This window comes from Orycteropus afer, unplaced genomic scaffold (assembly GCF_000298275.1).
Source record: "Orycteropus afer afer isolate SDZICR_OR568_19922 unplaced genomic scaffold, OryAfe1.0 scaffold00461, whole genome shotgun sequence".
In the NCBI taxonomy this organism is placed as follows: Eukaryota; Metazoa; Chordata; class Mammalia; order Tubulidentata; family Orycteropodidae; genus Orycteropus; species Orycteropus afer.
The window spans coordinates 1,666,064-1,681,599 of NW_006922048.1; the positions used below are offsets into that span (position 1 = coordinate 1,666,064).

General features: G+C 45.6%; 1 protein-coding gene across 1 annotated transcript in view; it reads right to left on the minus strand.

Annotated features, from left to right (window-relative positions):
• CATSPERD (cation channel sperm associated auxiliary subunit delta) overlaps positions 1-15,536 on the minus strand; it is a 141,432-nt gene that overhangs the window by 44,733 nt on the left and 81,163 nt on the right. Inside the window, exons 7-10 of the mRNA XM_007954494.1 lie at positions 13,882-13,977; positions 12,302-12,384; positions 10,349-10,525; positions 815-928 (exon numbers count right to left, since the gene is read on the minus strand). Coding sequence (XP_007952685.1) covers positions 815-928; positions 10,349-10,525; positions 12,302-12,384; positions 13,882-13,977 — 470 coding nt within the window. The remainder of the gene's footprint in view (positions 1-814; positions 929-10,348; positions 10,526-12,301; positions 12,385-13,881; positions 13,978-15,536) is intronic.

Sequence of the window (15,536 nt, forward strand, 5' to 3'; positions counted from 1 at the left end):
TGAGTTGAACATTTACCTGAGGTAGATACACTCCTTGGAGAAAACAATCATGGGAGAAAGAAGGGCTGCTTATGCACAGGGAGACAGCTCAGGGGGAAGGAGTGCATGGAGGGATGGACACAGGGAAGAGGTAACTATCAGGAGGTAGTAGGAGGGGAGATGTTGGATTGTGGTAAATTGTGGTCAGTGTTGTGAGACAAAGCATATGTGAACTGTTGTATGGAAAGTGTATTTGCTCTGTAAATTTTCACCCAAATAACAATAAATTAAAAAAAAAAAAAAAAAAAGTGAAGCCAGAATGCTCCTTAGAAACAAGAACGGCCAGACTTTGTCTTACACTTTGGTCATGTTGTCAGAGGGCCCGATCTCTAGAGATGGTTACCATGCTGGGTGGAGGGTCAGGGAAAGAGAGGAAGGCCCTCAATGACTGACACAGTGGCTGTAACGATGGGCTTAGGCGTAGCTTTGCCCGTGAGGATGACGCAGGACTGGGACTGTTCCTTTCCGTTGTTCATAGAGTTCAGTTCCACACAGGGTTCTGTTCTGCGTGGGATTCTGTTGTACATGGGGTCACCGTGAGTTGAGCTGGAGCCAGCTCCACAGGAACTAACAACAAAGGGGCGGTGCGAAGGAGGGCACAGAATTTCTGTTTGGGGTGATGGAAGGGTTTTGGAAAGGGTGACAACTGCACTGCACTGTGAATAGTTCACACACTTAAACAGAATAGGTGAATACATAGAGAAAGAATATGAGGGTAAGGTATTCTGTTATGTATTTCTTACCAAAACGCAACAAAATAAAAAGACATACTCACGAGTGGAATTGGTGACTTGTGCAGCTGGGGTATCATCACAGCTCTCAACTGCAAGTCACTGTTCATATCAAGGGTAAGTACACTCTTTTGAAAATACCCCTGGAGAAGTTCTACCTGGTGAGAAATGCAGAAAGTCAATCCCCTGTTCCCAAGAAAAAGACAGGTAAGTGAGAAGTTTGAGGCGGTGCCCAGGGCTGGAAACGTCCAGTCTTATTGGTTCTTTCCCTTTTTACTCGCTAGGTTGTCCTTTCTGCTGGACTCCGCATCCACAGGAGACCCTGCAGGCCCGCCCCACCACAGCCCCTCCCTGCCACCAGAAGCACCCAGCCCCTGATTCTTACAGCCGTCGCTTCCTTGTGTTTCTCCATAGCGTTCGCACCCAAGTGCACATATCAAGACAGTATTATTTAGTCTTGTCCATTCTCAAAAAATCATAAGTCTTAAATTTCTTTTCATCTCGAGGTTCCTTTCCCTCCTGCCAATTGCTTTCTTTATCTTTCAATTTCTCTTTGAAGACCTTAGGTCATTTGACTTGTCAAGTTGGCCCCTGTTTGGAAAACTTCCGGTGCAGCAGAACACGGTCCCGTGTCTTCCACACTTCTAGCAGATGGAAGGCTGGGTCACACTCAGGTCTTGACAGTGTTGTAAAGACTCAAGGGGACTGTGATCTTTTCTCAAGGGGTCAAATGCACACCCCACCCAGCCACCTTCCTTTCTTGACTTTCTTTTTTGCAGCCATTGACACTCAAAGCCTATATCCACTAATCCATTTGTTAGATTGAATTGTGTGCCCCTCAAAAATATGTGTTTTCAATCCTCACCGCTATGCCTGTGGTTATAATCCCATTTGGGAAAGGATTGTCTCTGTTCTGCTAATGAGGTAGGATTAGTGTAAGGTTTATCTTCAGTCAATGCTGTCTTTTTTTTTCTTTAATACAACTATTGTGATTTGGGTGAAATTTTACAAAGTAGATTTGTTTTACGTTTAACAGTTCATATACATTTTGTTTTCTGACATTGATTACAATCCCCACAATGTAACAGCTCTCTTCCCACTTTCTACCTGTGGTCATGCTTTCCCTGTGTCCTTCCCACCTATGCATTCTTGCCTCCTTACCTTTCTCCCTATGCAAATGCTGCCCTTCTGATCTCCTAGGGTTGATTATTCTAAGGAATGCATCTCCCTAGTGTAGATGTCACCTTGTAGGCCTATCTATTGTTTGGTTGGGAGCTAAGTCACAGGAGTGAGTTCAATTCCAGGCTCAAAGGGTGACTAAGGGCCATAGTCTTGGGGGTTTAACTAGTCTCTGTCTGACCACTAATCCTGGTCTTTTTAATGTGTTCTTTTGTTGTTGTTGTTGTTGCACATTTCTTCTCCCTCTCTATCCAGGATCTCCAGCTTTGATCCCTTTCTGCGTGGTTGGCATTGGTAGCTGGGCACCATCTAGTTCTTCTGGTCTCAGGGTCATACAGCTGAGGTTCTCATGGTCCATTAGTCCTATGGACTAATTCTTTCCATCCATCTTTGATTTTCATCACTCTTCTTTGTTCCAGACGAGGAGAGACCAATAGTTGCTTCTTGGATGGCTGCTTGCAACCTTTGGAGATACAGTGAAGCCTAGGAGAGCTGGAGCTCAAGGGATCTGCCTTCTTTTTCTGGGTTCCACAAAATTCCCTCTTCTGACAGGGTGCAGTCTTACTACTTTTCCATTGTTCGTTTTAGTGGAAAAATTTGTTTTCTTCTCAGACAGGGTTTTACCTTACACAAATTCTAGCTTTCTCAGGTTTTACTGTATGAAAGAGCAGGGAAAGCAAGCAGAGATAGGGAAAGATAGATGCCATACCATGTGAAGATCACCAAGGAGCCAAGGAGCAGAAGCCGACAGAGAAGGAGCTTTCCTCTAGAGCTGGTGCCATGAATTCAGACTTCTGGTCTTCTAACTAAGATGCCACTTTGAGGACAAAGGTTCACCTGACCCAAGCCATGGTATTTTCAATCACCTCATATGTATACAAAAACTAGACAATGAATAAGGAAGACCAAAGAAGAACTGATGCCTTCAAATTATGAGGTTGGTAATCCATGGACTGCCAGCAGAATGAACAAATCTGTGTTGGAAGAAGTAGAGAGAGGATGCACCTTAGAAGGGAGGATGGTGATACTTCATCTCACATACTTTGGTCATGTGATCAGGAGGGACCAGTTCCTGGTGAAGAGCATCCTGCTTGGTAAAGTGGAGGGTCAGCAAAAATGGGGAAGACCCTCAATGAGATGGATCAACACAGTGGCTGCAATCATGGGCACAAGCATAGCAACAATTGTGAGGATGGCACAGGACCAGGCAGTGTTTCATTCTGTTGTACATGGGGTCACTGTGAGTTGGAACCAACTCAATGGCACCTAACGAATACAGCAGTCTCCTAAACTTTGAGAAAATACATTTCTGTGTGTTAAAGCCACTCATGTGTGGTGTTTCTGTTATAGCAGCATAGGAGCTCTGATAGCATAGTGCCTAAGGCACTTGACTGCTAACCAGAAGGCTGGCGGTTCAAACCCACCAGCCACTCCTTGGAAGGAAGGTGGGGCAATCTACTTTTGTAGTGATACCGCCTCAGAAACCCAAGGAGGGGTCGCTATGAGTTGGGTCCGACTCGATGGCACATAACAACAACAACAGCAACAGATAACTAAGCCATCATTCCTGACAGTATCCAGAGTATCCGTTGGGAAACTACCCTCTTTGCTCATCCTTTGGCATGTGGCCTAGCAGGATTGACTCCGCTCTTACCTCAAGTTGTGGGTCCTATTTGGCTTATTTGCAGCCATGGAGATTGGCTCCAGAATGGCCATTTCATCCTCTCAGAGCCAATGAGATATGAGAGGCATTTGGTGGAACTTCTCTGGGCTTCTGCAGGGCCTATCACAAGAGATTGTCTCTCTCCCCAGAACACTGTGGTGTGAGGATATGAGGCCCAGAGGATTCGCCGACCAGCAATTCTGGTCATTATTGTGCTTCTGGATTTTGTTCCACATTTTTCCTCCCACCCTATCCAGGATCTCCAGTTTTGATCCTTTCCTGAGTGGTTGGCATTGGTAGCCGGGCACCATCTGGTTCTTCTGGTCTCAAGGTCCATCATGTAATAGGGCTGATTGCTTCCAAATATCCTTGTTTTTTTGAACTCTTCTTTGTTTCCGATGATAGGAAACCATTAGCTGTGTCTTAGATGGCCACTTGAAAGCTTTTAAGACCCCAGTCGCTACTCACCAATGTAGGATGAGGAATAAGATTTTTACATATTTTGTTGTGCCAATTGAGTCTGGTGTCCCCCAGTATATACATCCTATTTTGTGTGACACTTGTCGCAATTCTTTTATTTCTTTTTAAAATAAGAGGCACGAAGGCATGCGAGGTGAGAAAGGGATCCTTTGAGGCTGCTGGTGGCTTGGAGTTTACGGCTGTCAGATTTAGCAAATAAAAATACAGTGTGTCCAAGATATTGCATGTGACACTTGTAATAATAAGTATTAATTATTTATCTGAAATTCTAATTTAACTAGGCATCATATATACAGATATGTATCATTTTATTGTGGTAAAATATAACATAAAGTTGCCATTTTCAACTATTTTTAAGTGTATAACTCAGTGACAGTCATTACCTTCCCCATGGTGTACAACCATTACCACTATCTATTTCCACACTTTCTTCATCACAGAGAGAAACTGTACTCAGGAGTAATAGCTCCCACTTCCCTTCCCCCAGCTCCTCCTCGCCTCTGACTGCTTTCTGTCTCCATGCATTTGCCTCATTTAGAGATTACACTCAAGTGGACTCAGACACTGTATGTCCTTTATGCCTGGCTTCTCTCACTCTGCATGTCATTGCATGTATCAGGACTTCATGCCCTTTTGTGGCTACATAAAGATTCCACCGTATGGATGGACCACATTTTGTTTATCCACTCATCTGTCGAAGTGGCATCCTGTAGTTTACCTGGCATCCCTATTGAATCTCCCATGGGTGGTGGTGGTGATGGTTGTTGTCAGACGCTGTCAAGTCGATTCCAAATCATAGCAACCCCAAGCGTCAGAAAAGAACTGTCCCAAAGGTTTTCATGGCTATAATCTTTATAGGAACAGATGGCCAGGTCTTTTTTCCAAGGAGCTGCTGGGGGGTGGGGGGGAGGTTCAAAGTGCCAATCATTCGGTTAGCACATGAGAGCTGCTCCATGAAGTTTTCTTCATGTGTGGTTACTGGCTACAAAAGTACTCTTAACAACAACAACAAAAACAGTAAATTTAAACATATAACTACCATGTGGCCCAGCAACCCCACTCCTAGGGTGTGGTTGTTGTTAGTTGCCATCAAGTTGGTTCTGATTCACAGCAACCTTATTGCCAAGAAGGCAAGAAGGTGGCATCTTCTGACCTGCTCTAACCACACAAGAGGAAGACAGGATCACAATCAGCAACCAAGGCCTATTCCTGTGAGGTCAGACATGCTGCATCCCTCCAGCCCTTTCACCAACCCTGTCACCAACTGTTCCTCCTGTGGCATCTACACCTCTCTGCTGGGTTTGATAATTCACTACAGTGGCCACACAGAACTCGCAGATTATGGGGTTTATTAGGGAAGAAATGGGCTACAATTCAAGTTCAGGAGCACGCTCAGTCTCCTGGAGCTGGCCATCTCACTCAGCAGCCAGCAGTCTCTCTCAGTAGCACATCTCTCTCTCAGCAGTGTGAGTCTCTCACATCTCTCTCTCAGCACCACGTGTCTCTCATGTCTCTCTCTTTCAGCAAGTGTCTCTCTCTCAGCAGTGTGTCCCTCAGCCGGCAGTGAGAGATATTCCTCCTCCCTGCCTCTAGGAAGGCTCACTTTAAGCCTGGCAGAGTGGAAAAACCAATCAATCCCAACACCAGAATTCCACACACCTGAGAGAGTGTGAACTTCCCAGAAAATTGCTTCATGGTGAGCTCAACAGAAATACCCAGGTGGATAACTTTAACAATCAGGAGCTACTTAGTTGCTCATGGCAAATTCCACCATGGAGTTCACGAAGACTATGGCTAGAAAAGCCACACTACACTGCATCTGTGTACAATAGAATGAAGCAGTGCCTGGTCCCATGCCATCCTTAAAATCATGGCTATGCTTCAGCTTGTTGCAGCCACTGTGTTAGTTCATCTTATTGAGGGTCTTCCTCATGTTCACTGATCCTCTACTTTACCAACTAGGATGTCCTTCTCCAGGGACTGGTCCCTCTTGATAACATGCCCAAAGTACATTAAATGACATGTCACCATCTTGCTTCTAAGGAGCATTCTGGTTGTATTTCTTTGAAGACTGTTGTTGTTGTTGTTAGATGCCAGCGAGTTGGCTCTGACTCACAGCAACCCCACGTACAACAGAACAAAATACTGCCCAGTACTGTGCCAGGCTCACAGTCCTAGATATACCTGAACCCATATTTGCAGCCACTGTGTCAATCCAGCTCATTGAGGGTCTTCCCCTTTTTCATTGACCCTCCACTTTACCAAGCACGATACCCTTGTCCATTCCGAATGACCGAAGTAGGTAAGACCAAGTCTGGCCATTCTCACCTCCAAGGAACATTCTGGCTGCACTTCTTCCAGGACAGATTTGTTCATTCTTCTGGCAGTCCATAGTACTTTCAGTATTCTTCACCAACACCACAACTCAAAAGCATCAACTCTTCTTTGGTGTTCCTTGTTCATTGTCCAGCTCTCACATGCATATGAAGCAACTGAAAATACCGTGGCCTGGGTTAGACACACCTTAGTCTTCAAGGAGACATCTTTACTCTTCAGCACTTTAAAGAGGTCTTTTGCAGCTGATTTGCCCAGTGCAGTGCGTTGTCTGTTGTCTTGACTGCTGCTTCTGTTGGTGTTGACTGTGGAACCAAGTAATATGAAATCTTTAACAACTTCAATCTTTTCTTCATTTATTTTGGTGTTGCTTATTGGTCCAGTTGTGAGTATTTTCAGCATTCATTCATCTATGCCAAGAGATTTGGAAGACAGATACCTGGCCAACTGACTGGAAAAGATACATATTTGTACCTATTCTAAAGAAAGGTGCTCCCACAGAATTTGGAAATTATTGAACAATAAGATTAGTATCACATGCAAGTAAAATCTTGCGGAAGATAATTAAAAAATGGTTGCGGCAGTATACTGACAGTGAAATTCCAGAAACGCAAGCTGGACATGGAACGAGGGATATCACTGCTGATGTTAGATGGATCTTGGTTCAAAGCAAAGAATACCAGAAAGATGTTTACTTGTGTTTTGTTGACTAGGCAAAAGCATTCAATTGTGTGGATCATAACAAATTATGGATAACATTGAGAAGAATGGGGATTCCATGAGTACTTTATTGTGCTCATGAGGAACCTGTACATAGACCAGGAGGCTGTCGTTGGGATAGAATAAGGGGACAGTGCATGGTTTAAAATCAAGAAGGGGGTGCATCAGGGTTGTATCCTTTTACCATACTTACTCAATCTGTATGCTGAGCACATAATCTGAGAAGCTCAATTATATGAAGAAGAATGTGGCATCAGGATTGGAGGAAGGCTCATTAACAACCTGCGATATGCTGACGACACAACTTTACTTGCTGAAAGTGAGGATGACTTGAAACACTTACTAATGAAGATTAATGATTATAGGCTGCAGCATGGATTACATCTCAACATAAAGAAAATTAAAATCTCCCAAGATAGATTTATTCTTTTAGCAGTCCATGCATGGTATAGTCAATATTCTTCACCAACACCACAATTCAAAGGCACCAACTCTTCTTTGGTCTTCCTTATTCACTGTCCAGCTTTCACATACATATGAGGTGACTGAAAATACCATGGCTTGGGTCAGGCACATCTTAGCCTTCAAAGTGATATCTTTTTGCTTGTTTTTTTCTAACACTTTAAAGAGGTCTTTTGCCGCAGATCAGCCCAATGTGATACATCGTTTGATTTCTTGATTGCTGCTTGATGCTTGATGGGATTTGATTGTGGATCAAAGTAAAATGAAGTCCCTAACAACTCAACGTTTTCTCCATTTATGCTGAAGTTGCTTATTGGTCTAGTTGTGAGGATTTTGTTTTCTTCATGTTGAGGTGTAATCCATATGGGAAAGCTATAGTCTTTGACCTAGTAAGGGCTTCAAGTCATCTTCACTTTTAGCAAGCAAGATTGTGTCATCTGCATGTTGCAAGTTGTTAAGGAGTCTTCCTCCGATCCTCATGCCACATTTTCTTCATATAGTCCGGCTTCTCAGATTATTTGTTCAGCATGCAGATTGAATAAGTACAGTGAAAGGATATGACTTTAAACCATGCAGTAGCCCCTTATTCTGTTCGAACAACAGACTCCTAGTTTATATACAGATTCCTTATGAGGACAATTAAGTGTTCTGGAATTCCCATTCTTTGCAACATTATCCATAATTTGTTATGATCCACACAGTAGAATTCCTTTGCATAGTCAATAAAACACAAGTAAACATCTTTCTGGTATTCTCTCCTTTCAGCCAAGACCCATCTAACATCAGCAGTGACATCCCATGTTCCATGTCCTCTTCCGAATCTGGCTTGGTTTCTGGCAGTTCCCTGTCAATTTACTGCTGCAACTATTTTTTAATTATTTCCAGCAAAATTTTACTTGTGTGTGGTATTAACAATATTAATTCCCACATTCTGTTTGATCGCCTTTGGAATGAGCACAAATATGGATCTCTTCCGGTCAGTTGGCCAGGTAGCTGTCTTCTAAATTTCTTGGCATAGATGAGTAAACTCCTCCAGCATGGCATTCATTTGTTGAAACATCTCAATGTGTATCCTGTCAATTCCCGGAACCTTGTTTTCCACCAGTGCCTTCAGTGTAGCTTGGACTTCTTCCTTCAATACCATTGGTTCTTGGTTATATGCTACCTCTTGAAATCGTTGAATGCATATCAATTCTTTTTGTACAATGACTGTGTATTCCTATCATCTTCTTTGTATACTCCCTGTGTCATTCAATATTTTGCCCATAAACTAAACTCAAGTTGAGTCGACTCCAACTCACAATGCAGACAGAGTGAATTAGAGGACAGAGTAGAACTGTCCATATGGTTTCCAAGGCTACAAATCTTTAAAGAAGCAGACTGCCTCATCTTTCTCCTGCAGAGCAGCTGGTGGATTTGAACCACTGACCTTTTGGTTAGCAGCCTAATGCTTTAACCACAGCACCACCAGAGCTCCTCATTTTGAGCGTAGAATCCTTCAGTGTTGGAACTTGAGGCTTGAATTTTTCCTTCAGTTTTTTCAGCTTGGGAAATGCCAAGTGTGTTCTTCCCTTTCGGCTTACTACTTCCAGGTCTTTACCCATTTCATTATAATTCTTTGCTTTGTCTTCTCTAGCTGTCCTTTGGAATCTTCTGTTCTACTTTTTTACTTTATCGTTTCTTCCATTCACTTTGTTGTTGTTATGTGCCATCGAGTTGGACCCGACTCATAGCGACCCCTCCTTGGGTTTCCGAGGCAGTATCACTACAGAAGTAGATTGTCCAATCTTCCTTTCGAGGAGTGGCTGGTGGGTTTGAACCACCAGCCTTCTGATTAACAGTCAAATGCCTTAGGCACTATGCCACCAGAGCTCCCTCCATTCACTTTAGCTACTCTCCATTCAAGAGCAAGTTTCAGAGTCTCTTCTGACATCTATTGTGGTCTTCTCTTCTTTCCTAGACATATTCCCAAAACAGTGGAAAGCAGCAGTGCAAAAAGAAGCTTGTGCATGTTTTTTACACAAACAAGCAAGCCTTCTATGTTTGTTTGCCAATCCCTCCCACCATGCGGTGTTTACATAAGCTCACAGCAACAGGTGAAAAAAGAATCCGTATAGCCTGCTTATGAAAATACCTCCAGGGGAGAGGGCACATACAGTCAGCAAAATATGTGCAGTGTGTTATTTGCACAAAAATACCTCAATGTTCATTGCTGTGCTATTCACAATAGCCAAAAGGTAAACACAACTGAAATGTCCATCAACAGATGATGCAGAAACACAAAGTGGCCCATCCATCAGAAAGAGAAATGACGTCCTGATACACGCTACCACATGGATGAACCTTGAAAACATCATGCTGAGTGTAAACAGTCAGTCCCAAAAGGACAAATACTGTATGATCCCACTTATATGAAATAGCTAGAATTGGCAAATGCTTAGAGACTAGAGTTTATCGGTGGCTTCCAGAGGTGAGAGGAGGGAGGCAGAGAGGAAGGAAGCGATGTTGCTTGATGGCACTGGGTTTCTGTGAAGGGTGTAGAATAATAGCAAGTCGGAGAGTCCTGGTGCGGGCACACCACGACGGACGTCCTCCAGGTCACTGAACTGCACACGTAAAGCATGTTCAGATGGTAAACTTTTACTTCAGTAAAACTAGTTCTATCTATCTATCTATCTATATATATGGAAGGGAAAAAAGAGTACCTTGAGAGGGTATCTAAATTGTGGAAACCACTTACTTTGCAACCTTGGATTTGGAGGTAGGGATGCAGGAGAACCTCCTGCACATTCATATAGCACTTGAGGAAGTCAAAGGCTGGAAAATGCAAGTCAGGCACCGGGATTAGGATTTCCAGGACACCCGGGTGGGTGAACATCGGAGCTGCCTCTTGGGACCAAACGTCGTCCTTGGAAAGCTAAGAGAAAAATGATCGATTCGCTGAGATCAAGTCATTCTAATTCTTGTTGAGCATTCCAATTTTATCTCATTTTTCAAATTTTAAAGAAGATCTTTCTCGAAGGGGGCAGTTGTGAATTAACCACAGCTTCCTTCATCCCTGGGTGGTTCTATCACTAGGGGAGACACAGCATACTTGCTTTAGGCAGGAGGCTGGGTAAATAGGTCTTAACTTGGTTGCCAGGAGCCCTCGTGGCACAACAGTTAAACACTTGGCTGCTAAGCAAAAGGTGGGAGGTTTGAACCCACCTAGCAGCTTCATGAGAGGGTGGGTGACCTGGCAAAAAGCTTCAACCAAACCAAACGCACTGCCGTTGAGCCGATTCAACTCATAGTGACTCCTCCTTAGGTTTCCAAGGCAGTATCTCTACAGAAGTAGGTTGCCCAGTCTTCCTTCTGAGGAGTGGCTGGTGGGTTTGAACCGCCAGCCTTCTGGTTAGCAGTCAAAAGCCTACATCCAGCCTAGGAAACTCTACAGGAGCAGTTTTCTGTCCTATGGGGTCGCTGTGAGTTGGAATTGACTCCACGGCAGCCAAAAACTTGTTTGCAGGTCCTGGGTGTCTTTGGACAGTCTGGTGAAGACTACGGAGCCTCTCCCCAGAAAACACGCATCAGCGTGTCAGGGTTAAGGCTTCAAAGAGACAGTTCTCTGCGGCCTGCGGCCAACTTCCCTATCCTTTCCCGGCCGATGCATCTCACACACAGCCACCATCCATCCGTCCATCAGTGGAGGCTTGCATGTTGCTGTGATGCTCAACAGGCTTCAGGGGCATGTGCAGACTGAGATGGACAAGGAGGAAAGGCCTGGTGACCAACTTCTGAAAATCAGCCAGTGAGAGTCCTTTGGATCACAATGGTCCAGCCTGCAACTGACGGTCAGAATGGCTTGGGACCGGGTAATGTCTTATTCCATCATGCATGGGGTTGCCGTGAGTGTGGGCCGACTTGACAGCACTCATCGCCTCCACAGCCCACTGCCAGGCGACTTTTCAGAAGCAGAGTGGCTGTGGATCTAGTGGGAAAAACACCAAAACAGGAGGCAGAAGACCTGGGAGACCGCTCTCACTCAGCCACTGACGAGTTCGGTGGCCTGGAGCACACACTAGTGACACAGACAGGTAGAGCAGCTGGCACTGAGTCGCCTTCCACTCACGGCAACCTTCTGTACAATGGAACCATGTGTCGTCCAGTCCTGCGTCACCCCTTCACCAGCAAGTTCCAGCCCACTGTTGTGGCTCTCGTGCCCACCCATCTCATTGAGGGTTGCCCTCGCCCCTCCTGGCCCTCGACTTCACAATCACGATGCCCTCCTCTGGCCATTTTTCCTTCTACGTCTGAAGCAAACGAGTTGGACGATGTGGTGATCCATCAGGTTTTTCGCGGCTGATTTCTGTGCCTTTTTTCTCAGTCTGTCTCAGTCTGGAAGCTCTGTTGAAACCTGTCTTCCGTGAGTGACCCTGCTGGCATGGGAACTACCAGAGGCATAGCTTCCAGTCTCACAGCAACACGCCAGCTGCTACACTAACTGACGGATGGTGGTCGTCAGACTGTGGTGGGCATTCAACAAGGTAGGACACAGAAGGAGCTTACCACGTTTTAAGTGCTCAGTATGTCTATCTGCCCTTGTTGTTACTGTTTTAGTAACCAGAGTGGTCTCCAGACTTCAGAAGGACAGGAAGTTCCAGAACAGGGACATTACCAACTGGGTTACGGTCCTCCTTTGATTGTTACCTACTTGGATGATGTAACTTGATAGCACTCCCAAACTGCCGTAGTACACAAGATCGGGCTTCACTAAAACGGCCAGCTCATTGTCATCTAGGAAAAGGAACAAGAGAAACAGGGAATCACACTTGTCTCCACGGTTACTGATCCTTCTTCACATCATGCCTGGTCGAGTGGAGGGTCAGTGAGTAAGGGGAAGACCGTCCGTCCACGAGATGGACTGACACAGCGGCTGCAACAACGGGCTCACACCCAGCAATGACGGGGAGGCGGGGGCAGGACCGGGCGGGGTTTCATGCTGCTGTCCGTGGGGTCGAGGGCACCTGACAATAACAACAGTGAAAAGGTCTGTTTCATATCCATGTGCCTCCACTGGCTCTAAATTTCTCGCACACAATTCTACTGATTCATTTCCTGCCATTTTCTGATTGGATCAGTAACAAGAGTTCATGTAGAAAAGTCAAATGATACAGAAAAAGATAGAAGAGTTAAAATAAGCTGACATTGAAAACCCCAGGAAGCACAATTCTGCTCTGAAACACATGGGGTCGCCATCAGTGCTGTCACTGGGGTTGGTGTCCGCAGTGCAGTAACCCATGGTGTTGTCTCTCCCCATGGACCGCTGACCATGGTGGACCATACAGAATCTAGTAATGTTTATTAGCAATTTTAATCATACGTTATGTGATATAAATTGTTTAAATGTGATACTTCTTAGATTAAATGAAGACTAACAACAACAACAATTAAAACAGAAATTACTCCCATCCCATCATACTGACCAGGGGTTAGCACTCTTCTCCTGTGAAGGGCCAGAGGGTAAGTATTTTCAGTTTTGTGGGGTTTTGTGTTGCAACCACGCAACTCCATGAAAGCAGCCACAGGCAGCACATAAGCCACTGGGCGTGGCGGTAAATAAAACTTTGTTTAGAAAAACAGGCAGTGGGCTGCATCAAGGCCACAGGCTGTGGTCTGCTGAGCCCTGATACAGGGCAGTGCTTCTCCTCAAAGAGTTGTGGGCAGAACCTCCAGTGATGGCGTGATTGCTTCGGGGCCCGCAGGTGCCTCCACATTGCTGGTGGGAGTTCAAAGGATCCATCTCAGGACTATGACAGGCGGTGGAAAAGCATGTTGTAGAAAGAATCACACAGAGTTATGATTCCACGGATGAAGGAAGAAAGGAGGGAGAGAAGAAAGGGAGGAGGGAGGGAGAGGGTGGAGGGGAGAGGAGGAGGGAGGGGAGAGGGAGGAGAGAGGAAGGAGGGAGGAGGGAGGGGAGGGAAGGAGGAGGGAGGGAAAGTGGAGAGAGAGAGGGAAGGAGAAGAGGGAAAGGAAGGGAAGGGAAAAAGAAACAAAGGAACCCTTCAGATGACTTGACCCTTTCAGCAGGTCCATATTAATACATGTGTGTGAGTCTTACTACCAGCTGGTAGGATGTGCCCCAAATTCATCACAGTAGTTACTGTGTTGACTTGTGTTTTGTTCCATTGGCTGGTTTGTTGGTCTCCTGGCCCAGTTGGACCGTGCAGGTCAAAGGCCAACAAGCCAGGGGTAAGGCTTTCTAGAGCTACCCACAAACCAGGCACGCACTGGTGGCAATGCTGTGGATGGTGAGGTTGGCCTCCAAAATGGAAGAATACTGGTGTTGGGACCTGTGTTTCACGATGACAGTGTTCACGAGTTGACCTGTAAGATAAGAGGCAGAGTGTTAAAAAAAAAAAAAAAATCCCATTGCTGTCAGTCAAGCTGATTTCAACTCACAGGCAACACTACAGGACGGAGCAGAACTGCCTCACAGCGTCAGCAAAAAAGAGGAGGAACCCTCAACAAGACGGACTGACACGGTGGCGGCAACAATGGGCCCACACACAGCAACACCTGGGAGGGTGGTGCCGGACTGGGCAGGGTTTTGTTCTGTTGCACATGGGGCCACTATGAGTCAGAACTGACTCGACAGCACGTAACAACAGCAACAACAATCGTTATGGAAGCAGTGCCGTATCTTTCTCCCACAGGGCCCCTGGGTGGGTTCGAACCATGGACCTTTCAGTTAGCAGCCAAGTATTGACCACTGAGCCGCCAGGGCTCCTTGAAGTGTGAGAACTTGGGCACAGATAACGAAGAAAGAGCCCCACTGTGCACACACTGGGCCAGCACCTCGCACCCGAGCCACCTTTCAGTGTGCAGTTCAGTGATGTTGCTTACACGCATCACGCTGAGCAACCATCACCCCTATCCAGTCCTGTTTCCCATCAGCCTTGACAGAAGCTCTGTGGCCTCTAAGCAATGAGTCCCCACTCACTCCCCAGACTCCTTTTCTCCTACAGCTTTGGGTAGGTTCCTTCTTCAGATACCAGAGTCCAAGCAAATTCGGCACCAAGATGCAATTTTGTAAAATGCTGCTGTTATTAGTTGCCATAGAGTCTATTCCAACTCACAGCGACCCATGTGTGCAGAGCAGAACGACCCCACAGGACTCTCAAGGCTGTGCCCCTTCAGAAGCAGATCATCAGGCCTGTCTTTCAAGGCGCCTGGAAGAATGGTTATTAGGCTTAAGTTTACGAAAATGCAACTCCGTAACTCTCCTCCATAAGAGAGCTCTGAGAAATGGCAACTGAATTCATAAGATAAATGATTTCTGACTGTTGGAGACTTGAACCCCACAGAGCATCTTTTAATATGGGTAATGTGCTCCTGGTGAGAGCTTAAAAGGAAATGATACTCAATAAACACATAACCTAACCTATGACCTATGACCAAGTTGTTGTTAGGTGCTGTTGAGTCATCTCCAACTCATAGCGACCCCATGCACAGCAGAACGAAGCACTGCCTGGTCCCGCGCCAGCTCCACGACCCTTGCTATACTTGAGCCCATCATCGCAGGCACTGTGTCAATCCATCTCATTGAGGACCTTCCCCTCTTTCGTCGACCCTCCACCTTACCAAGCATGACATCCTTTTCCAGGGAATGGTTCCTTCTTACACGACCAAAGTAGGTGAGGCGAAGACTGGTCACTCTTGCTTCCAAGGAGCATTCCAGCTGCACTTCCAGGACAGATTTGTTAGTTCTTTTAGCAGTCCACGGTACTTTTAGCATTCGTAGTCAGCACCACAACTCAGAAGCACCAACTCCTCTTTGGTTTCCTTCTTCATTGTCTAGCTCTCACATGCATATGAGGCGACTGAAAATACCATGGCTTGTGTGGGGGGCACCTTAGTCCCCAAGGAGCCATCTTTGCTCTTCA